At 37.0% G+C, this 23539-nt stretch overlaps 1 protein-coding gene across 10 annotated transcripts; it reads left to right on the forward strand.

Annotated features, from left to right (window-relative positions):
- Positions 1-849: 849 nt before the first annotated feature.
- Positions 850-22144, forward strand: TIAL1 (TIA1 cytotoxic granule associated RNA binding protein like 1). 10 transcript variants are annotated; one of them, XM_036828395.1, is made up of 15 exons: positions 1166-1348; positions 3440-3507; positions 4013-4074; positions 8364-8460; positions 13490-13572; positions 13867-14016; positions 14256-14310; positions 14469-14556; positions 16453-16528; positions 18451-18559; positions 19231-19326; positions 19435-19519; positions 19753-19876; positions 20214-20353; positions 21189-22144. In XM_036828395.1, exons 6-15 carry the CDS (start codon positions 13990-13992, stop codon positions 21313-21315), a joined length of 927 nt encoding a protein of 308 aa, XP_036684290.1. In that variant the 5' UTR covers positions 1166-1348; positions 3440-3507; positions 4013-4074; positions 8364-8460; positions 13490-13572; positions 13867-13989; the 3' UTR covers positions 21316-22144. The 10 variants fall into 10 exon arrangements, with proteins under 10 accessions (XP_036684285.1, XP_036684283.1, XP_036684290.1 ...); XM_036828396.1 differs by having other exon boundaries at positions 13918-14016; XM_036828391.1 differs by lacking the exon at positions 13490-13572.
- Positions 22145-23539: the final 1395 nt, after the last annotated feature.

Raw genomic sequence — 23539 nt, forward strand, 5'->3', positions numbered from 1 at the left:
CATTCCCCGTCCACATGATGGATGTCTGTAAACATAATCTTAAGTCTGTGCACGTCTCTGCCCAAAGACTTCCTCTCTAAGAACTAAATAAGGGGGTAGGAGGGCATTATCACCCCCTGTACACTGACTCGAAGAGTCATTTTAATTGAGGGCTGCCCTTCTTACCCTCTTATCCTATGAGTTAACGGATGGGGAAACCTTTGAAACTTGTAAAGCAATCTACAAGCCGCCTACCCAGGCTAGAATACCTATTTGCGGGAAAAAGCGCCCACAGGACGCTGCCGGCCGTTGGGAAAGCGGGAGGAGCCCCGGCGAGCGCAGCCTGCAGCTCAGCGCGGGCCTGAGATCCACCCCAGCCCCTCCGCCCTTCGCGCGGGGCGGCGGTTGATGACCGCGGGCCGGCCGTTTTGATTAATACAGGAGGGCCGCAAGGGCCTGAGGGCTCGGACACCACGCGGAGCCAAAGCACTGCCTTAGCCGCAGTTGAAGAAACCGCTCTCGGGCTGGACGGAGGCGGAGCAGCAGCTTGGGCTGAGCCAACAGAAGAGCCTTAAAATGCCTGGAACAGCCCTAGGACAGCCCCCAGCGCGAGGCACTCTGGGACTCGTAGTCTACCTCCCGGACAGCAGTTTTTCTCGTCTCGTTTCCCCGCCTTTTAACGTCGCTTTGATTCTTCCCCTCCCCTCCCAGCACGCCGGCTTCCTGGTTGCCGCACATCCCACGTACGACTACACTCCCCAGAAGTCTCTTCTTCGCGTCCCAGCAGGCAGCGGGCGCCGGCCGTCTTCTTTGGACTGCAGTTCCCAGAAGCCCTCTGGGGAAGTGCTTCCCTCTCTCATTTCCAGGACCACAATTCCCAGAGACTTCAGCTTCCTGGAGGTTCTCTTTTTTTACTCTATCTCTTCTTGAGCTGGCTGGGCTTCGCCGACCAGCCGGCGCACAGCCACGACGTGACCCGTCGTGACCCGGCACAGGGTTTCCTCAGCGGCTCGTTTTCCTCCTCACTCAGTTATCCCCTTTTCAGGCTGTCGCGGCTGGCCTGAGCGGTGACCTGGCGGGCCGCGCCTGCGCTCTGCCCCGTTTCCTGCCTGGCTGGTGGCGGCGGCCATTTTGTTCATCCTCCTCCTCCTCCTGCTCCTCCTGGTTGGAGCGCAGTGTCCGGAGCGGGCTGGGGGGAGAGAGCCCGAGAGCGGGGTTCGGTGCCTTTTCCTCTGTCCCCAGCCGGTGCCCGTAGCCCCCCTCCCCTTCCTCCCCACCCCCTCCCCTCCCCGGCCCTGCCCTCCCCCTTGTCCCGGGATCGCTCCGTCGCACCCACCATGATGGAAGACGACGGGCAGCCCCGGACTCTGTGAGTACCCGAGACGAGGGGTGCCAGGCGCCGAGAGGCCCGGGCACCGCGGGACGCTGTGGGAGGGAGCAGGAGAGCGGGGCCGAAGGCGGGACCCTCGGCGGCTCCCTGGCCGCGGTGGCGCGGACGCGAAGTGCATTCCTCATCTGTCCCTTTTTCCTTAGAAAGGAAGCCCTCCCTTCCCCCAAACACAGTCACTTCCTGGGGTCCGGGGCTTATTTCGACCTTTTCCTCTCGCGCCCTTCTTTGCATCCTCCTCCTAAGCCGGGTTTCTGCACGGCAGAGCCTGTCAGGCCCGGGAGAGCTCCTGCTCCCCCTCTGCTCTGGGGGCCCTGGGCTGGGCCGGGAGCTGCCGGTCCCCCACGGGGGCTGGGCCTGGTGGGGGTGGGACTGGGGGTGGGACCGCAGCCACATCCCCTGCGGGCCGCGAGGAATTAGCACTCGCGCCCTCCAAGTCTCCAGTCGCTCCCGGCTCTTATCCCAAGTTGAGCTCTCCGAGGAAGCCGGACATTCTAACACCACTCAAGCCCCTACTGTCTTTCTGCCCCACGTGCCCCCGCCCACGCTGTCAGAAACACTCGCCCAGCGCCCGCTACTTTCAAAGTGCAAAAGGGATCCCTCTTGCCGCCGGAGCATCTTTCCCTTCTTGGATGAAGAAGTTTACTTTGAGCGCTACCTGCGCTAAACTGACAACCAGTTGTTAAAGTGGTGTTACCTCCTCCTCATCTGTGGGTCGAGACCTTCAGGGTTGGATAAAATGATGTTTTTATCAGCTCTTCGATGTGTCTTTTGAGCGCTTTTTCTTCTATCTTGCTGTTGCTCTTGACTCTGAAGCCCAGTGTAATGAATGAATTTCGTCTTTGAACCGCTTATTCGAGTTTCCTTTCCTTCCTAATGAAGAGTGATGACTCAGCATTTGCATTCCTTTCCAAATAGTGTGGCACTCCTTTCTTTTTTCCTGCATTTTTTTTTAAAGTGTGATTTCTAATTAAATGTTTAAGTTGGGCACCTTGGGTTTTCCTAGCCTCTCGAAGCTCAGCACACCTGCCTCGGGTGCAAGGAGTCAGTCAGGTCGCTGCTTTGTTTTCTCTTGCCTCTGCCTGGTATTGATATGATCATAGTTCACTTGGCTCTGCTGTCTGATGGGGAAATTACTTTTTGGGGAACAGATGAAGGTGAATGGGTACTTAGGAAGTTTGACTAGTTTCTCATCTCTAGTCCTACCAAAGAAAGTTTGCTCAGTAAAGAAGATAGATGTCTATGTTCAATATTGATACAAGTTTGTTTTTTTGGCTGGGGGGGGGCTTACACTTTTTTATTCCTACTTCTCAAATGTCTCACTAAAGTATCTGCTATCCCTTTTGAGAATTTGAGGTCAACTTAAGTACATCAAATGCTTGAATGGGAAGTCTGCTTAGTAGGAAGTTTTGTATCAATATTTATGTTTTGTGCTGTCTTCCATTTCTGCTCTCTTTTCCCAGAAAAGAGAATTGGGACAAACTTGAAATTTGTCCTCTAACATCTGTTGAAGCCAAGACTTGGTATTTAGTTATCAATGTGTTTTTTAATGGAAGCATCTGGGAAAGCTGGATTTAGGCCTAGCAAGCATGTATTTAACAACGATAACAGTTACATTGTATTTAAAAATCTGAAATGTCATCGCATCATAATAGCTACTGAATAATTGGTAAATCCTCAAGGCATATTTCTCATTAACTGTATCTGTCTGTTCCTTATGAAGAATTCCTGTTTTGTCATGCTAAACAAAATGCTATTGCAGTACCTTTAATTCATATAAGCACTTTGCATCTGCCTTCTCATCTCCATCAGATCTTAGACCATAGACTAGTAAGCTAACTTCTTTGTCACTTATTTCTTACCTCTACCTTCTCCAGTCTCCTGTTCTTTCTCAGAAACACAATTAAGTTGTCTGTGTTTACAGTTATCTAAAAGTGGGACATGTATACATATAAGTAAAGAAATATCTTGAGCTTCGTTGTACCTGTATGTCAGTACATGTTTACTATTCTGTCTTCCTTTTTCCTTCTCCCACTCTTCTCCATGGGAAGGATTTTTTTTTTTTTTTTTTAGACAAGGACTGCTACATCTTCCTAGGTCTTACCCCTGCAGCACTTAGTTCACTGCCTGGAACGTAAGAGGTACTCAAATATTTTACAATGATTACTGTATACTTCCTTTCATTAAATTAATATTAAGTCCGTTTTTTTAAAAAGTCCTGGTTGATTTAAAATTATATAAGCAGACATGGTGGTCATATGTGGTGCGGTCTTGATTTTTATATATTTTTTTAAAATTTGAAATGTAAAATTTTGAGATAAAAGCAAATGTTTCACAATTGGATTTTTGTCAGATTTTAATAAAAATGCATATTTTTTTAAAGTGTTCATTTTACATATTTCTTCTCAAAAGGATCTTTTAGATACAAGTAACATGATAAAAACTTTGAAGGTGACTTTAGAGGTTGATACCTAGTAGGGTTTTTTTGTTTATTTATGGAGATCCTTCTTTTATTTTACATCGTGATCTTTGGATTAGGCTTTCAAGTGCCTAGTATGTTTTAAAAGAATGTACTCTTAACAAAGCTTATCTTAAACTGTTTCCTTAATATGCCTGTGTGTTACTAGTGAGGTTTTTTTCCTGCAGACACACACAAGCTAAGACATATGGTTCTATCATCAGAAAACAATATGGTGTTTATAGCCTAGGTAGGTCTTTAAATATTCATTACCTACAGTATTACTAATTTATTTGATGGTATTTAAAGTGATATAGAATTGCTTTGATGTTGAGCCTAAAATTTGTCATATAGTTTCTTTGAAGGTCTGTTTTCTGATGTTCTTTGTTCCCATTTGACAGTTTTTGTATTGGGGGGGTAAATGTATTGGGTATCTTGGGATCCAAAAAAACAAATGAGATCATGCTGTATAACACTGGTGTTGGAAGTGAACTGCATGACACCTACCTTGTAGGACCCACATTTCAGGTTTGTGTTGTGTGTAGCTTTGAGTGCAGTGATTTGATCCATGGTATATCTGAATCTGTTATACAACATTAAATTGTAATGGTGTTCTATTGTAGTTTTTTTTTCTTCATCTACTCGCACCAAAATGAGTAGGAATTGTGGATCTGGAATTATACCATGTTAATGCAATGCCATCTTTAAGGCTGTTTTCTTCCCGATAGAGACTCAGTCAAAAGGAGGAAATAAACCATTGATTTAGAGTATAATCTGAACATCTAAGGGCAATAGCAGTAAATACTGTTAAATCCCATTATAAAATTGATTAGCTGTACCATAGATTTGGCTATATTGTGGCTGTAATTAAGCCTCTCATTCAATTTAATCATATTTTCTGTTTCTTTAAAATGTATGTGTATGTGTGTTGATATTCCTTATATAGTTGGTCAGTTCACTTGTACCTCCTGCACCTTTCCTCCACCCTGCCTCCTTCCTAAAATGAAATATCGACAAATTGATCAGCACATTAGAGGCCCATTGAAGGATATTGTTGCAAAATCTTCTCTTATATAGGAATTTGCAAGAACAAAAGTAAAAATATTACTTAGCCATAGTGTCTTGTGTAAAAGTGCTGGTAATTTCAGCCTTCGTAGGGCTAATGTTTTCAGAGTGAGAGCACATTCAGTATTGAAAAGTGTGATTAGTCTTCTGAAAGGCATGATGTTCTTAACTTAAAATTCTGCCCGGTTGTACATAGGAAGTAGTTTGGCAATGTGAACTTTTGCCTACTGTGAAACTGCCAAGTTCTAGTCTCAAATTTGATTTTAACCCTGACTTTAGGGATAAAGACATCATTTTCCATTTTTAATGCGTTAGTTCCTACAGTTCCTGTTCTTAGAAGACAAAATGGACCTAAGGTTTGCTTTTTTTTCCCCCCTTGAGTTAAAAATCGTTTTGGAATTTCCTAAGTGTTTACTCTTTGAATTGATCTCAATACAAGAATTTGAGCCATTTGTCTTTTTCTGTTATTTTGTATATGTTCTTCAAGTAGAAATTTTATATTTAAACCCTTGGAACTTTAGAATATATTGATGATTTTATAACTAAAGCAGAAAGAAAGTGAAGTGTAGATGATTTAGAAAGAAAAAGGAAATATTTCTATATGCTACCAAGAGATGATGTTTTTACCAGGTCAAGAGTTGAATATTTTTGTTAGTGTTTATTTTGGGACAGATAATTTTATGATAACGTAAAGGTACTTAAGCTGTGTAGTATTTTAAAAGCTATAAAATGTTTCTGTATTAAGTGTTATGATGGATGAAGGCAAATGTAGGTGAATGAATTACAGAACTCTGAGTAAAGGAAAAGGCAGTCTCAGGTTTGGGTATAATTTAGGTGAAATTATATGGTGAATTATATCCTTTTTATCCTGGCAAATTAAGATGTTCTACATGTTGTTATGGAAGGCCATTTTTATATTAGTTTTTGGAGTTTGCTGCTTTACCAACTGAACTTTTCGTGGAGATATTTGAAAAATAGGAAACCTTAAAACTAAAGTTTTTCTCTGAGTATTTCATGACATTCTAAACTTACATTAACCTTTTGCTCTTTGTTATCAGTACTTGAAATATAAATTAATATATCTAAATGTGCCTCTAGAAATTCTTCAAAATCCGTAATTGATTAGAAATAGGTTGACTTGGAATAAAAATCCTGTGAAACAGTTAACAGCTTTAATTGTGACTGTTAGGTATGTAAGGTAATCAATGCCCGTGCAGTTTTTTCCTGGAAAAATCATTAAACAGTCATACAAATTAAAATTATTTAAATCATTTACAATTTGTTACATTCAAGTGATAATTTTAACTTTGTTACTAGTTAGCTTTGATATGTGAAAATCAGTTTTATCCACTCCTATTCTCTTAGAAATGAGCTAACTATTAGCATTTTAGGTTAGTTGAGTGTTAACACTTCAGAGACCAAGGTCACTGTTCATTTTCTTTACATATAGGTCTACCTTGTACAAAAAGAAATTCCATGGATACAGGTTCACAAACCCCTATGAGTTAAAAAAAAAAAAAAAAAAGGCAATTGTCTGGCTAGCTCAGAAGCCTATAACCTTTCACTACTGCTGGGAAAAGTATGTCACTGCACAGCCTACTGATGGGTCTGCTCTACTTTAAATATAACAAAAAGGTGGCATAGTGGACCTAAACCAGTTTGTCACTGGTTTAGTCTTCCATTTAAGTAACACTGGACTTGTGTTTCATTTTTAGAGTGTGTTAAAATTATTGGCACCCATTGCAGTGAAATTCTTAGGTGAAAAGAAAATTGCTATTCATTCTTAATCAAAATTTTTTTTCTTTTTAACACTTAACCTTACCTTTCTCAGTCTTATTTTTCCCTTTCAGAGTATCCTATCTTAAACTATGGCAACCGTAGATTCAAGGCTTATATTGGTCTCAGTACATTGTTTCCAGATGTTATATATTATAGTTAGGAAAATAAAACTTATGTCCTTTTACTTTCCAGAAGAAAATGTGTTAAATTTTATAAATGTTGTTTGGTTTATGAGGATCATAACAGATGTGAGTTTTAGGAACTATATGCTGAGTGCGAGAAAGACTTAAAGTTTATTAAGCTAAATTAAGATAGATCCATGGTAAAGAAGATGTGGTACATATATATAATGGAATATTAGCCATAAAAAGAAATGAAATTGGGTCATTTGTAGAGATGTGGATGGACCTAGAGTCTGTCATACAGAGTGAAGAAAGTCAGAAAGAGAAAAACAAATATTGTATATTAGCACATATATGTGGAATCTAGAAAAGCGGTACAGATGAAGCTATTTGCAGGGCAGGAATAGAAAGGTAGACGTAGAGAACGGATGTTTGGACAGGGTGGGGGGGGAGGGGAGGGTGGGATGAATTGGGAGATTAGGTTTGACATAAATACACTACCATGTGTAAAATGGATAGCTAGTGGGAACCTGCTATATAGCACAGGGAGCTCAGCTCTGTGCTCTGTGAAGACCTAGATGGGTGGGATGGGGGAGAGGGAGGGGATATGTGTATACATAGAGCTGATTCACTTCACTGTACAGCAGAAACTAACAACATTTTAAAGCAATTATACTCCAATTAAAAAAAAAAGATCCATGATACAAGGTGGTCATCTCTGGGTGGTGGTGGTGTTTTCTTTTAAACTTAATGTGTATTTTAAGTTTCTTATACAAAATACATACATTCAATTTGTAATTTTTTTAAAAATCCCGAATCTTTAGATATGTTATAGTCAAAAGTATACCTGGATTTGTCTTAAATTTTCTCTGAATTTCTAGAGAAATCTTTATATTTGCTTTGTTATCTACATAAAGATGTATTTTGTTGATTCTGATGCATTTTTGAGTATGAATTTTATTTTACCCTGCTCTCCTAAAACAAAACTAAGAAGACCTACCATCGATAACAATCTTACTAGCAAGACAGAAAGAACAAAATCCCTCAATCTTTGTGTTTTGCTATAACTTTAATTTTTTTCTTTGTTCATGTAATTGCTTTGGTTGGGGGTCTAAGATAAACTCACCTTGTGTCTGATATCCTTCTATGATCAGGTGTTTTAATGAATCAATATTTGTGGTATTATGTGTGTGTGTTATACATTATTTTGAATTGTGTTTCATATCCAAAAATTGTAGTTGTCTTGAGACTGATTTAAATTTTTATTATTTTTATTCTAACAAATAAGATGAGAAAATGATATATAGGTACAGAATAATATGCTTTGGGGGGTAAACAAGGTCATATTGATTTGTTTTTAATAGAGTCTTTTGAAGTGATATTTTAGTGACCTAAGAACAATTATTACTTTCCTAAATGAGAGTTACTCTTACACTCAAAGGATCAGGCTTAATTGGAAAAATTTTATTGAAGACAGAGGAAGTTAAAATGAAATAAAAGGTGATGAGTAGATGATAATGCTTTAGAGCCAGAGCTGAAGGAAAATTGCTGATTTTTTTTTCTTTCTGTACAGATACGTAGGTAACCTCTCCAGAGATGTGACAGAAGTTCTTATTCTTCAGTTATTCAGTCAGATTGGACCCTGTAAAAGCTGTAAAATGATAACAGAGGTAAGATCTTCCCAGTTCCCTGTGCTGACAATTAGCATAATGTTTGACATTTTGAGATATATGAGTTGATTAGTATCATTTTAAGTTTCAAGTTACTAGATGGAGAGATTCATGTTGTGTTGACTTATTTGATTTGACTGACAAACTAGGTTTAGAATGGAGTTTTATTTGAGAGGACAAAGTTTCTGTGCTGTTATTTTCAAAGGGTCCTTCATGATGTAGTTATCTTCAAGTGATTCTACTTGTAAAAAGTTGTTAGAGCTTATCTCAGAATGTTGAAAAACTAGGTTATATTTCATATATTTCCAGTAAGAATGTTATATTTCAAATATTTCCAATGATAATTGGTGTGTGTAGAAGAACATTAGGTTATTATGAGCATAGTGCCACCCAAGCATCTTCAGCAATTTTAGTAAATGCTGACTGAACAACTTTATGTAGATAGGAATTTAAATTGTTAGGATAATTTGTTTTCCTTTTTTTCAAAAAAATCTTACTTTTTATACTTTCCTGGTTAAGACTCTGTAGCAGTGCCCAATGACTCGGGTTTCAGTTTATTTATTAACACTTTTTTTTTTTTTTCAACTATTTAGTATGTACCAGATACCACGGTAAGTGCTAGGGATACAGTGGTGAATAAAACGGTTCCTAGCCCGACAGAATTTTCCAGTCTATGAGAGAGACAGAGGAATTAATAGGCACTAATGATATAGGATAATAAATACTGTGGAAGTTGACAGTTTCAAGTGCTGTAGGAGCTTATAGGTCCATACAGTCTTCAGTCAGGGGAGGATTCAGTGTCTAGGCTGAAACCGAAAAGGATAGTAATGGAAACTGGCTAGACAGGAATTTGAGAAAGAAGGGAATCCAGGTAGAGAGAAGAATGTTGATCAAGCCTGGTAGACAGAGAGCGGGAGTACTTGTGAGATAGAGGGAAAGATAGAAACCATAACGTGGTTGGAGTTTCGAAAGGGATTAGTCTTAGGAGATGCCAGGAGATGAGGCAGGAGTGTTCAGTAGGGGCCAGAGCTGTGCTAAGGGGTTTGTGTTATATTCTGAGACGGAGGGGAACTGTTAAAAATATGTAAAGCAGAGTGGCCTTTTGATCTTCATTCTTAACTAATAAGGATAATTATCACTCTGTTCTGGTATATTATCTCTTCTTTTCTTCCTGTCTTTGATTATTTATTCATTCTTTCTTTAATTAATCAAAAATCTACTTTGTACTAGGCACTGTTCCAAGCATTGGGGATATAATGCAGAGCTAGACCAGTGAGGTTCACAAGAGTTTACATGTTAGTGAGAGTATTGTAAATAACAAGTAAACAAGATAATTCCGGATAGGAATAAGAGCTTTGAAGAGAATATAACAGTTCTGTGATGATGATTGCAGCGTTGGTGCTGTATAGGCTAGGTGGTGAGGGATGACATCTTGCTGCAGTTGGCATCTATTTTGTGAAAGTAATAATGTAGGTTCTTAAGGAGATGGGAACTGAAGTTGCCTAATTGAATGTTGAGGCTTTTTGGTTATGATCTGTGATCTAGAAATCTCTAATCAGTGGGCAGTTGACTCAACCAAATTTTAAAAGATCAAATGAGTCTTTTTTAGACTATGGATGTTTGGTATGGGATCAACATGGTAATGACTACTATCAGAAATCACCTCTTTGCGCTGAGATAGGAATAACAAGATGGTGCCATCTACATTAAGAGCTGGAGGCAGAGGGAACAGTCCATACAGAGGCCTTGAGTTGGTAATGAGCTTGGTGCATTTGTGGAACCAAAGACCAAGGTGGCTGGAACCTGGTGAATGGTGGGAAATGAGTATAATGGAGTAGGCAGTCGGGGTTTCAAATCACATGTGGCAGTATGAGCCGTGACAGAGTGTTTGGATTTTACTCTGGTTGCAGTGGGGGTTTTAAGTAGGGCGATGAAGTATTCTTTTTTATTAATTTATTTGTTTGTTTGTTTTTGGTTGCATTGGGTCTTCATTGCTGCGCACGGGCTTTCTCTAGTTGCGGCGAGCGGGGGCTACTCCTCGTTGCAGTGCGCGGGCTTCTCATTGCGGTGGCTTCTCTTGTTGCGGGGCACGGGCTCTAGGCACGCAGGCTTTAGTAGTTGTGGCTCGCGGGCTCTGGAGCGCAGGATCAGTAGTTGTAGCGCACGGACTTTGTTGCTGCATGTGGAGTCTTCCCAGAGCAGGGCTCGAACCCGTGTCCCCTGCATTGGCGGGCGGATTCTTAACCACTACGCCGCCAGGGAAGTCCTCCTGATGAAGTATTCTTATTTGCATTTTTAACGCTACTTTATTTGGAAAATGATTATTGTATGGAGAATGGATTGTAGGGGGCAGGAGTGGAAGGATAGGGAAACCAGCTGTGTTTATTTCACTAGCCTAGGTAGGAGATGATGTGGGGTGGGGGGAGCTTGTTCATTAGAGTCGTAGCCATAGAAATAGAGGTAGATAAGTTTGGGATACATTTTGGAGGTAGAATCAGTAGGACTGGATTGGCCGTGGGACATAAAAGAAGACATCAAGAAAGACCCCTTAGATTCTTGTTTGCAGTTGTGTGTATGGTAATGCTATTTGCTAAAATGGGTATGGCATGACTGAGGGAGGCACAGGATTGATTGGGGGGTGGGGAGTGGTGGGAATCGAGCTCTGTTTTGGCAATGTTAATTTTAAGATGTGCATTAAACATATAAATGGACGTTATATGTAGGCAGTTGGATAAACTGTTTTGGAACTCTAGAGAGACCAGTGTTGATGATACTAGCTTGCAGTGATAATTTGAAGCCATGGGACTGGATAAGATCTAGCTCCTAGATCTAGAGAGAGCGCTGAGAGAGAAGAGAGTAGAGGGGGCCTAGGTTCGAGCCCGGGAGCATATCAACACTTAAGTGACATTTATAGTTTGAGTTAAGGAGGAAGAAATACTTTCTGAAAGATCCTCCAGTGAGGAAACAGGAAAACCAAGAGAGTATGGTGGAATCTACAGGAGAATATTTAGAAGAGAAGGAGAGTTGTCAACAGTTTTGAATTCTGCTTCAAAGTCAAGGTGAGGACAGAAAAGGGATCACAGAGATGGCAGGGAGGTTATTGGTGAGCTCAACATGAAGTTTCCTTGCCATGGTTGGGTTGGAAACTGACTGGAGTGGGTTTAGGAAAGAATGAAATGTGAGAAAGTGGAGAGTCGCTAGAAAATTTTTGAGAAACATTTGATACATATATTTTTTAAAACCTATGTGCACAGTCAGCCATATGAAGGGGTAGAGGAGTTTGAAATGAACTTTCATAATTTATCCATATTCTACAACTCCTACATTTGAACTTGTAAATAGTTGTAAAATCTCATATTTCTTTGTCTCGACATTTATGTCATCCAACAAAAACTGGTGACAACACCATGGTAAGGACACAGTTGATTTCAGAGTGTCACTTGGTGGTGGTGTAAATGGGAAGCTTTCAAAGGGCATGAACTCATGAACTCTAGTACAGACTATTAGTTTCCTTTCATAAATTTCATTTTAGCGTATGAAATCCCTTTCCTCCCCTTAGTTTTACGATGTTTTACTTTAGATACTGTTTATCGTAGATTCTAGCTTTCCCTGTATACTATAATAAATGTATATTATCAATTCTAAGGCAAATGTTAAAAAATTTTAACATCTCTGACAGTGACAAAAAATGGTGTCTTAAATGAGATGAAATGCAGTGTGATGTGAATATATGTGTGTGTGTGTGTGTACATGTATGTACATACATTGAATGGGATCTGGCCTACTACTGGTTAGATAAATTTGAAGTCAGTATGCATGAGTAGACTAGTTTACTGAAGCCCGTTGTTATCATAGTTCTACCATTGGACTCCTGTATGTTTTGCTACGGTTAACAGTGTTTTCCTTAGAGACCATCAGGGCAGAAGAGGTAGGAGTAAAAGGAAAAGTTGACTAGCACAGTTTTAGCTTCTTATTTACCTTTAAACCTTTTCTTCAGTGAGTGTTACTGGTAAAGGTTAACTCTTCTACAAGAGGAATTTGAGTGCGTATTTCTGTTTGGAGTCGTTTCCCTATTTCCTTTCTCTGCCTCGTAAGAACAGCATTCACTTGGCTACAACAATAGGATTTTGTATGAGAGCCCGTAGTAGTTTTCTTGTCAGTATTAATGATTACGCTTTTTTCCCCTCAAGGAAATGCCTTCTGGTTGCTTCACCACTATTGTTTTAGACGTCTTATTTTGGATTTTTCTTCTAAAACTTTCCTGGAATGAAAAACAGTGGTTGTTGAAAAGAGCTTTATTTTATCTGGTATTTTTAATCCCTTGTAAGTGCAACTGGAATTCCACATTTTAAACATTATTTTTAGATATTTTACATTGAATAGTGATATTTTTAACCTTATGTAAAAAATATATTTGTACAACTGTATAGCTGTTCAATATAGGTTGCAATCTTATAAAATTCATTTCCATTTTGGTTCATAGGTGTTACAGTTGTTATATCTTAGGTAGTTTCTCATCTTATGTTGGTGTTTTATATTTATTGGTGTCATATTAGGTACTCACTTTTTTTTTTTCATTTTTATTGGAGTATTGTTGATTTACAATGTTGTGTTAGTTTCAGGTGTACAGGAAAGTGAATCAGTTATACATATACTTATATCCACTCTTTAGGTATTCACTCTCTTATATTGGTGTTTTGTGATATAAAATTTTAGCTTTGTTGTGGAATATTTTATTCAGACACATTTTCAGAAAATCTTTTCTTAATCACTAGTATATTTTTCTGGTCTTTGGAAGACCAATTCAAAGTGTATAGAATCTCCAGAGCTTCAGAAGATTTTGAAAGGTAGGGATTTCATTTCAACAGCTGGTTATAAATCTGAAATTTTTCTTTTTTATTCTTATTCCTTCCTTGTACAGAAAAGAAATACATAATCTCGTCTTATTATATGTATCAATAGTACTAATCCTAGTTTCGATCAGGAGTAAAGTTTGTAAAGTTGGTTCATTTCTGTATTTTTTTTATAGTCATGGGATACAGTTTATGAAGGATTATGATGCATAAATAGAATTCATCCCTTTGAAAATAATGTTGGGAGAGAAGAGCAGTGGTAAGGAGTGGTCCTTATCTCTCAAATCTGAACTTGAGGTTTTGTTTGGTCTAATACAAACTTCTGTTTTATATTTAACATACTTCACCAGAATTCTATATTTTGATTTAATGCTGGTAGTCATGATTCTGTACTGCTTTGTAGTTCTGTTTGAGTACAACAGTATTCTGAGGTGCAAAGTCAGGTATAGGTGTAAATCTTATTTTTAAAGTGTTAGGCTTTCATAAGCTTATGCAATCTCACCTCGTACATGCCTAGCTATCAGTAATGTTTTTTCCTGGATTTTCTTCTCAGCAACCCGATAGCAGAAGGGTCAACTCTTCTGTTGGATTTTCTGTTTTGCAGCATACAAGCAATGACCCATATTGCTTTGTGGAATTTTATGAACACAGAGATGCAGCTGCTGCATTAGCTGCTATGAATGGGAGAAAAATTTTGGGAAAGGTAAGATAATAAATGATGGCATCTTATGAGTATATATATTTGCATGTCAAATTAGTTTGTATTCTTTCTTAGCAAGTTTTTAACAAATATTCAGCTCTGCCAAGTGATGGTTTTGCTTTATTCAGCCTAGTACTTTTACCAAAATAATCCTGCTTGATAAAATGATTTAATAAGTGGTAAGTGTTGTGATTCATAATGACATGCCTAATAATTTTATTAAATATAATCTTTATTTTTAGGAGGTCAAAGTAAACTGGGCAACAACACCAAGTAGCCAGAAAAAAGATACTTCCAGTAAGTACTCCTGCTGCATTTTACTGTGGAAGAGTTCTGAAATTATCCTTGGCAGCATTACCAGCTCAAATAGGTTTTTTTTCTTCCTTTAGTGTTGCCTAAAAAAGGTTTAGTACCTGACTTCTTAAGTATTTGATTACCAAATGCTTTGATTTCAGATCATTTCCACGTGTTTGTTGGGGATTTGAGTCCAGAAATTACAACAGAAGATATCAAATCAGCATTTGCCCCCTTTGGTAAAATATCGTAAGTATCATAATCAATACTATATTCAATAGTGATAGGCAAAATTGTACTTGATTAACTTGTATCAGAATTAAGATTTTCTTTCCCTAGTTAGTGTGATTTTTTGTTTGTTTGTTTTGTTTTTTTGATTAGTAGATGTTGTTGAAAATGTTAATGTCATTTCAGTGTTTTGGGGTCTTGTTTTCATCTAATCCTGTGTATAACATGTTAAAAATTAAGTGATTCTGTTTGTTATCTTTAAAGCAGATGTTTGGGTGGTAAAACTTATTATAAAGTCCAGCTTTTTGTCAAATGTTTTCAAAATTTGGTGGTTAAAGATATGGGTTAACCAAAAATAAATGATTTATACTGTGTGTTAAACTTCTATGGGAGAAATTTATAAATGGGGAAAGTAGGTAAATCCTTGGATATATTGTGAAATTAGAAATGTACATGTTTAATTATAATGATAAATGTGTTTTGATATTTTAGCTGAAAAGTAACATTATTATAGTAGTAAAATGTTTCAATGTCTGAGCCATAAATGTGGGATTAATTAGTAGATTTTTTTTGTTAGTGGTATTTGATTCTGCTAGGGTAGGGCCCAATTGTGGTTTGATTTTTTTTTTTTTTTTTTAAACAAAGTTGGTGCTCAGATTTTGCTGTATGTTACTTGATCAAATATATTGGAAAATTTAAAGTGTTACAAGTTCTATAAAATGTTAATCACAATTTATCTATCTGCTTAAAATCACTTTATTTTATGTATTTATTTCCTATAGATTGAAGTTAAATGTTTTAGTACTACTTTACAAAAATACGTTTCGCCTAAGAACAACAGTATTTCTCTCTACAATTTGTTGTTCTATAGATTTAATTTATTTGATAGATTTAATTCTTAATTTTCTATTTTGATGTTTACTTTGCTTTTTAATCTAGATGTGGTAAGTAGTACTGTTTTAAAAATCAGTATAAAAAATAATACAGGTTGCTGTTTTTCAATCTATATTTATACCTGAGACCTGCAGTTTTTCTAAAGTCCAAGTCACAATTAAAAGTAATAGCATTCTGGTTATTTTGCAGAATTGCTCATAAGAATGGACAGGATCTTGAAGGCTAACTGCAAGGAACTGTGCACACTGGAACTCAGTTGTAGATTTTTTTCTCATTTCTATTTATTCTTATTATACATTATTTATATATACATATTTTAGTATTTACATTTTAACATTCTATATTCAGTGGAGTTCTATATTTCCAATCATTTTAACTTACTCACTAAAATTTCTGTGTAAATTTGTTGTTTTCGTACTGGTGTGCTTAGCATTGTTGTTAGTTTTTTATTCTTTCTTAAATTTCTGAAAATGTCAATTTTTCAAAATTTACAGCTGCCCAAACTCCAAAATGATGGTAGAGAATTGACCAAGAAAAATAAAGAAATCTGTTAACAGGCCATGTATGCCTTTTTAATTCCTATTTTTTCCTCTTTTTCAATTTTTTAATATTTCATATATTTTGTATCACTAGGCAGAAGACATTTAACTATTTAGAGATTGCATGGTAAAGTAGTTAGCATTGTTACAGTAATTTATAGAACCAGTAAACCTTAGAGGACACTAGCGAATAGAATATTAGAAAAGGAAACTATTGTTCCTATTAATCTTCAAATTTGAGCATTTAGTTTAGAAAGCACAGGCTATTTGATTAGGTTGCATGTTTATTACATGTTTTTGTCCTACTGCTTTTTTCTAACAGGTAAAGAAGCGTTAGGGAGAGTTCAGGAATGGCTGTAGTTAATTAGGGCTAACTGGAATTTTATTTAAAAAAATGCTCACAATACAGTGTGTGTGGTTCCTTTTAGTTTTTATTTTGAGGATGACTTTTACTTCCCTCATTTAGCTGTGCTTCTTTTCACAGGGATGCCCGAGTAGTTAAAGACATGGCAACTGGAAAATCCAAAGGCTATGGCTTTGTATCTTTTTATAATAAACTGGTATGTTCTTTCAACTCAATTTGAATTTAATGCAAAATTTAGTTACTAATGAATATTTTTGGATGTTGACTACAAACACAACTATTGTGTAATTTTGTTTTAATAATAGGGTGTAGTTCGTTCTTTTTTTTCATAAGCTTGGAAATAACTGGGAAAAATAGGCTGATTATAATGAAGTATATTAAAGCTTGCATTTGTGACTTGGTAAGGGTAAGATGTGTTAGAAGTAGAACTCACAACTAGGACAAGTGAGCTAATCTCAGAATTTGAAGGGAAGTTAAATTATATTTGTCTTGGGACTTCCCCGGTGGCACAGTGGTTAAGACTCCGCACTCCCAACGCAGGGGGCCTGGGTTCAATCCCTGGTCGGGGAACTAGATCCCACATGCATGCTGCAACTAAGAATTCGCATGCCGCAACTAAGGAGCTCACCTGCCGTAACTAAGACCCGGCACAACCAAATAAATAATAAAATAAATAAATGTTCTTAAAAATTATATTTGTCTTAACCACGAAAATCTCAATTTTAGCTTTCTTTAAATGCTTTTATTTATTTATTTATGGCTGCATTGGGTCTTAGTTGCAGCATGCAGGATCTTTTGTTGCAGCATGCAGGCTTCTCTAGTTGTGGCTTGTGGGCTTCTCTCTAGTTGTGGCGCATGGGCTTCTCTCCAGTTGTAACGCACCACGGGGGCTCTGTACCTGGGGCACGTGGGCTCTCTAGTTGTGGTGCGTGGGCTTAGTTGCCCCGCAGCATGTGGGATCTTAGTTTCCCCGACCAGGGATCGAACCCGCATCCCCTGCATTGGAAGGCGGATTCTTAACCACTGGACCACCAGGGATGTCCCTTAACTTTTTAATTATTATCCATATTTTTGTAGCTGGGACGTTAGTGACTACAGCAAATTATGTAAATGAAATTTTAAGCAATTCGTCTTGATTTTTGCATGTATTTAAGAACAAGGTACCAAATATCTAAGCATTTGCATTAACTGTAACATCAGATAATAAAATGGGCTTTGGTATTAATGTTTTGGAACAGTTTCAACAACTTAAATTATTTATATTTTATTGAAGCAGTAAGATAAAGGGCAGGAGTTGTATCCTTTTTTTGCTTAGATTCATTGCAAATTCACATTACTTCCTAAATTCATTTTTTGGGAATTCCCTGGCAGTCCAGTGGTTACAACTCCTCACTTCCACTGTAGGGGGCATGTGTTCCATACCTTACTCAGTTTTTATTGTAGAACTCAGTTTTACAGCATTCTAAATCATAATGCAGAAGTCTTCCGTCTTAAGTTTTAAATCTTGTGTCATAGTCCATTGCTATTAGAATGTAGATTGGGGGGGTTAGGTGATATTTAGACCACAGTATCAAGAGTTTTTAGATATTCTTCAGTAAAAGTCATATTACAAATCAACCATAAAATTAAGATATTTGAAAACAACTTTGTCCTTTTTTTTGGTGATCAGTGGGATTGTAATTTTCTCCTTTTATGTTTGAATTATAATTCCCCTTGCTATCCTGGTTTTTTTGGGGTTTTTTTTAATATTTTAATTTATGTATTTGGCTGCACCGGGTCTTAGTTGCTGCACGCGGGATCTTCGATCTTCATTGCAGCATGCAGGATCTTTAGTTGTAGCGTGCGAAATCTTAGTTGCGGCATGTGGGATCTAGTTCCCTGACCCGAGATTGAACCTGGGCCCCCTGCATTGGGAGAGCGGAGTTTTAGCCACTGGACCACCAGGGAAGTCCCTATCCTGGTATTTTAAAATCTATAAATAAATATTGCTTTAATGAGTCACTTCTGATAAGATTTATTGGATCCAGAAGTGCCAACGTTTTATTTCATCTTAATGAGTCTTATGAACCACTCTTCTCTGTGTTTGTAATTGCTGTTTTTTTTCCTTTTTCTCCATAGGATGCAGAAAATGCAATTGTGCATATGGGAGGTCAGTGGTTGGGTGGTCGTCAAATCAGAACCAATTGGGCCACACGTAAACCACCTGCACCTAAAAGTACACAAGAAAGTAAGATATGTCTCCTTTACATGTTTTTATGGATACTTCACAAAATCATGTATTAGTTTAGTCTTAATTTCTTAAAATTGAAATTTTATTAGCATTTCAAGACTCATTTTATCTTCAATATAATTGTGGGAAAATAACTGAGCTTTGATGCGAGTATATTTGGAGCTGTGAACCAGGTGATTTTATAGGTCAAATCATAGTGTTAAGGAGAAAAAATTCTATTTCTCCCCACAATGAGGCATATCTTAATAGTATATGGTAATCAGTTTTATAATGCTGTATAACCATCAACTTTTTTTGTTTTTTGTTTTTTGTTTTGGCTGTGTTGGGTCTTCGTTGCTGCGCGCAGGCTTTCTCTAGTTGCGGCGAGTGGGGGCTACTCTTTGTTGTGGTGTGCGGGCTTCTCACTGCGGTGGCTTCTCTTGTTGCAGAGCACGGGCTCTAGGCGTGTGGGCTTCAGTAGTTGTGGCACGCAGGCTCAGTACTTGTGGCTCCTGGGCTCTAGATCGCAGGCTCAGTAGTTGTGGCGCATGGGCTTAGTTGCTCCACGGCATGTGGGATCTTCCCGGACCAGGGCTCGAACCTGTGTCCCCTGCATTGGCAGGCAGATTCTTAACCACTGCGCCACCAGGGAGGCCCCATCAACATTTTTGTTTTCTTTCTGCATATAGATAACACTAAGCAGTTGAGATTTGAAGATGTAGTAAACCAATCAAGTCCAAAAAATTGTACTGTGTACTGTGGAGGAATTGCTTCTGGGTTAACAGGTATAGTGTCTGGTTTTCTAATCCCCTTCTCTGGAGCTTCATCATTATTAGCAGCAATTTCATGATAACATGAACCTTAAATATTTTATTTGTATGTTTGTTTTTCAGATCAGCTTATGAGACAGACATTCTCACCATTTGGGCAAATTATGGAAATCAGAGTTTTTCCAGAGAAGGGCTACTCATTTGTCAGGTAAAATCCTACCTTACGTTTGATCCAGTCCTTTCAGTTATATTAATTGATATCCCCTCAGGTATCAGAGTTTGTTATTTTAGTACTTCTTTGCAATGTAGAACTTTAAACTCCTACATGATGTACTTTAGGAAAATACCAAGTTGATAGTTATAAATTAAGGAGTTTCTGTATTACTTACTAAGTACTTAAAAAAATAAAAAACAAAAAACTTCATTCTCATCCTCTCTTAGATTTTCTACCCATGAAAGTGCGGCCCACGCCATTGTTTCGGTGAATGGTACTACAATTGAAGGACATGTTGTTAAATGCTATTGGGGTAAAGAATCTCCTGATATGACTAAAAACTTCCAACAGGTAATTCAATTTTTCATAGCACTTTTTAAGGTTTCCTTCTTACATATCTACATAAAAGCTTTAGAAACTGTAAAAGAAAGCAAACAAAAAAGTAAAGCATATAGCTGCTTTCAGTTGATTTTATTAATGCTATTTCAAAAGTGATTATTTTGCGGTATTAACTGAATCTTAATACTTTCTTTTCACAGGTGTCACCACCCCAATAAACTTAGACAATGATAAATAACAGAGTGCTATTCACATAAGGGTGCTTAGTTTTTCTCTTCCTTGTCTCCCACTTTCTTCAAATACTGTGTTTCTTTCTTGTTCCCTAAAACAGTAATTTGCTTTTTCCTAGGTCGACTATAGTCAGTGGGGCCAGTGGAGCCAAGTTTATGGAAACCCACAACAGTATGGACAGTATATGGCAAATGGGTGGCAAGTACCACCTTATGGAGTATATGGGCAACCATGGAATCAACAAGGATTTGGAGTAGAGTAAGTTGTTTGAGTTTTTCCAGTATAGAAACATATAGTTCTGACAAAAGGAATTAAAAAGTGTGTTTTCCTAGGGAGAATCTATTTAAACTAAATACATTGAACTATGGCATTAACTATGTGGCATTATAAGCATTGTAGAAACCTTATGAAAAATGATTTGTAATGCTAAAAATTTGCTTTTTATTATCTAGGTGGAAAGGGAGTTTGGGGTAACATTTGATGTGTCCTCCTATCTCTATGAGCAGTTGGTAGAATTTGATTTACATTTCTAATATACTGTTTTATCTACTTGTTTATTTTTGCATGGAAAAGATCTTTGTCTAGATATGTTCAGAAATTTAATGATTTATGCCTGTTGGCTTGTGTGAGAAGTCTCTGAAATTTATCTAATATAAAGTAGCTCACTTTTTTTCCTTTATTGTTAGATTGTGTTGGTCCCTTGTGCTTTTTCTAGCCAGCCCAAACCTTTATTTTCACCAGTTCTTCTTCCTGTTTACAAAGTAAACTTGTGTATTTAAAATTGTTTATAAATTGATATACCATGTGTGCAGTATATGATGGGTAGATGATGAGTTGAATCATTTGTCATTTTTTAAAAAATCAGTTTTGAGATACTTTTCAGAGAAGTCATATGTTATCTTAGCAAAAATTTAAGACTAATATTGGAATATATATTTTGCATATGTGGATATGTATCATTTATTTCTTTGCTCTCTGTTGTAAGTATGTTGATTTCTTGTTTATGATTAGGCTCTGCTTGACTTTTGTATAACTGTATAGATAATTTTTTCTTTGCATTTGCTGAAGTTTTGTTTTTTTTTTTTCTTTCAAGTCAATCACCTTCAGCTGCTTGGATGGGTGGATTTGGTGCTCAGCCTCCCCAAGGACAAGCCCCTCCCCCTGTAATACCTCCTCCCAACCAGGCTGGATATGGCATGGCCAGTTACCAAACACAGTGAGCTGGGACTCTAAACAAAATGTAATTCATGATAGCTTCAATTTCCTTGTGACACTCTGAAGACATGAAAGTAGACATCGGAAAATGAAAATATTTATTTTAAAAATTGAAATGTTTGGAACCTTTAGCACAGCTTTGCTTTGGTGAAGGACACATGTCTTCTAGTTCTGCCTTTTTAAGTTTTTGTTCATGATGGATATGAACATGATTTTTCTTTGTGTACAAAAACTACAATAAAGTCAATTAAGACAATTCTGACTACAAATTTTGATATAATAGGAGAAATGGGTAATACATTTTGATTCTTAGATACTATTCCATTTTTATCTTGCTGTTCAGTATTTTAACTCACTGTGTTTTTAAAAGAGCAAAAAAGGGAGGATCATGGAAAACTGGGAATCACAAATAAGTTCATCTTGAACCTTGATACTCCCCTCCCCTCCCCCAAGGTGGACCACATTTGAAGTCAGCAGAAAAAAAGTGTGATATTGAGAAGAAATGCATGATTTTGGAGTCGCTTTGGAGGAAATACTTTCTCTGTGCCTAAAGAAACTGAAGCCAGACTGATAAAAGAAATTTTGCAACCTAAATAAGGAACAGCATTGTCTGACTTACTTGAGCAAATATCGGTGATCCAGATTAAGACATATTTTTAAAACTTTAAAAAGTGTTGATTATTAAAACTGTAGTAAATTACATTTCATTTTGGGGGGAAAATTCCAAGTATGGTGTTTGTATTAAAGTCAGACAGTCATACTTATGCTTTTACATGAAGTTTAAATGATATACATTGTAAATATTGAATACAGTGTTTAAAAAGCATGCTTCAACATAGAAGTAGCAGCAATGTAATTATTTGAAGTAACACTTAACACATTCCACTGCATTGAATGCAGTGGATGAATAAGAATGTTTAAGACTGACATTTCTAAGGTTGGCTACTATGTAAAATTAAAATTATACAAATTACTATACAGAAAAAGCCTTAATTTTAATTTCATACAAATCTTTGATGCATTAGTACATTTTAAAATGTCATTGGAAATTAGATTTCTTTTTTTTTTTCCTTTTTTTGCTTTACATCATTTGGTATGTAAATACCTTGATTAAAACCTTGTAAACCTATTTCAAGGTTCCTATAAGTTGTATAGTACAGTGTTTTTAAAAAATCTTGGGGTGTTTTTTAAAATTAGATATATTTTGCCCAAGAATTTTTTTAACAAGATTGCTAAAACATCTTATTTAGACAGTTTAATGTACCAATTTGTAATTGGATATTCAACTTAAATAGTATACAGAGTTGTGACTTTTATTTTAATTAATTTTTTCCTTGTGGGTAGTGTGCATGGGATGACAAACCTGAACAGAGGCTGAGTTGTATGAGTGCAGAGTTTGTAAATGAATTGATTGGGTAAGATTGACATTTGCTTCTGAGGTATTTTTCAGGCCATGTGCATAAAATCTGCCTCAAATTTCTATCATAGCAGGAATGTAAAAGAGATAAAAATCCTATGTTTTTGAGTTCTGACAGCTAGGGGGTGCAAATGTTTAGGCAGCGTATTTGAAATGTTCTGAGGTCTGGGCACCAAAATGAGAAAACTCTTTACCGTTAAGTAATAAGATTCAGCTAGCACCCACAGATTACTGTTTTTTAAACTTTTGACGTCTTACAGTTAGCTTTAAAATAATGATGGTTTTATAAATTGGTCTCCACAATAATTTTGGTATTTTCCTTCTTCCCCCATTTAGAAATGTGTTGAACATGAAAATTTACAGGGTCTGAAGTTGTTCATCTTTGGGCCAAATTTTTTATGGCACTTTAGTTTTAACCACAGTACTCATCTATTACACTCTTCTGTTATAAAATTTACCCTTATTTCTTTTGTTCATGGTTAGTGTCTTTGGGGGATGTTATGGAAAATTTACTTTATATTTTATAAGGAGAACACTCAAATTAATTATACCTCCTAGTTAAAATTTCTTAAATATATGTGAAACTTGAACTAAAGATTTTTTTTATATATATATTGAGAAAAGCCTATTAAACTCTCAATTTACCTTTTTTGGTCTGCCAGTAAATTAAGTAGCTAAATACAGTACCATCTAAATATAGCTGCTTGTATATTCTGTGATTTAATAAAATGGTCCAGACTAGTTATATTGCATAGTAAACATACGACTGAAGTGTCCTTCGTCTTATCTGAAAGAACAAGATTACATGCTCA

The sequence above is a fragment of the Balaenoptera musculus genome, chromosome 16 (genome assembly GCF_009873245.2).
Source record: "Balaenoptera musculus isolate JJ_BM4_2016_0621 chromosome 16, mBalMus1.pri.v3, whole genome shotgun sequence".
Classification (NCBI taxonomy): Eukaryota; Metazoa; Chordata; class Mammalia; order Artiodactyla; family Balaenopteridae; genus Balaenoptera; species Balaenoptera musculus.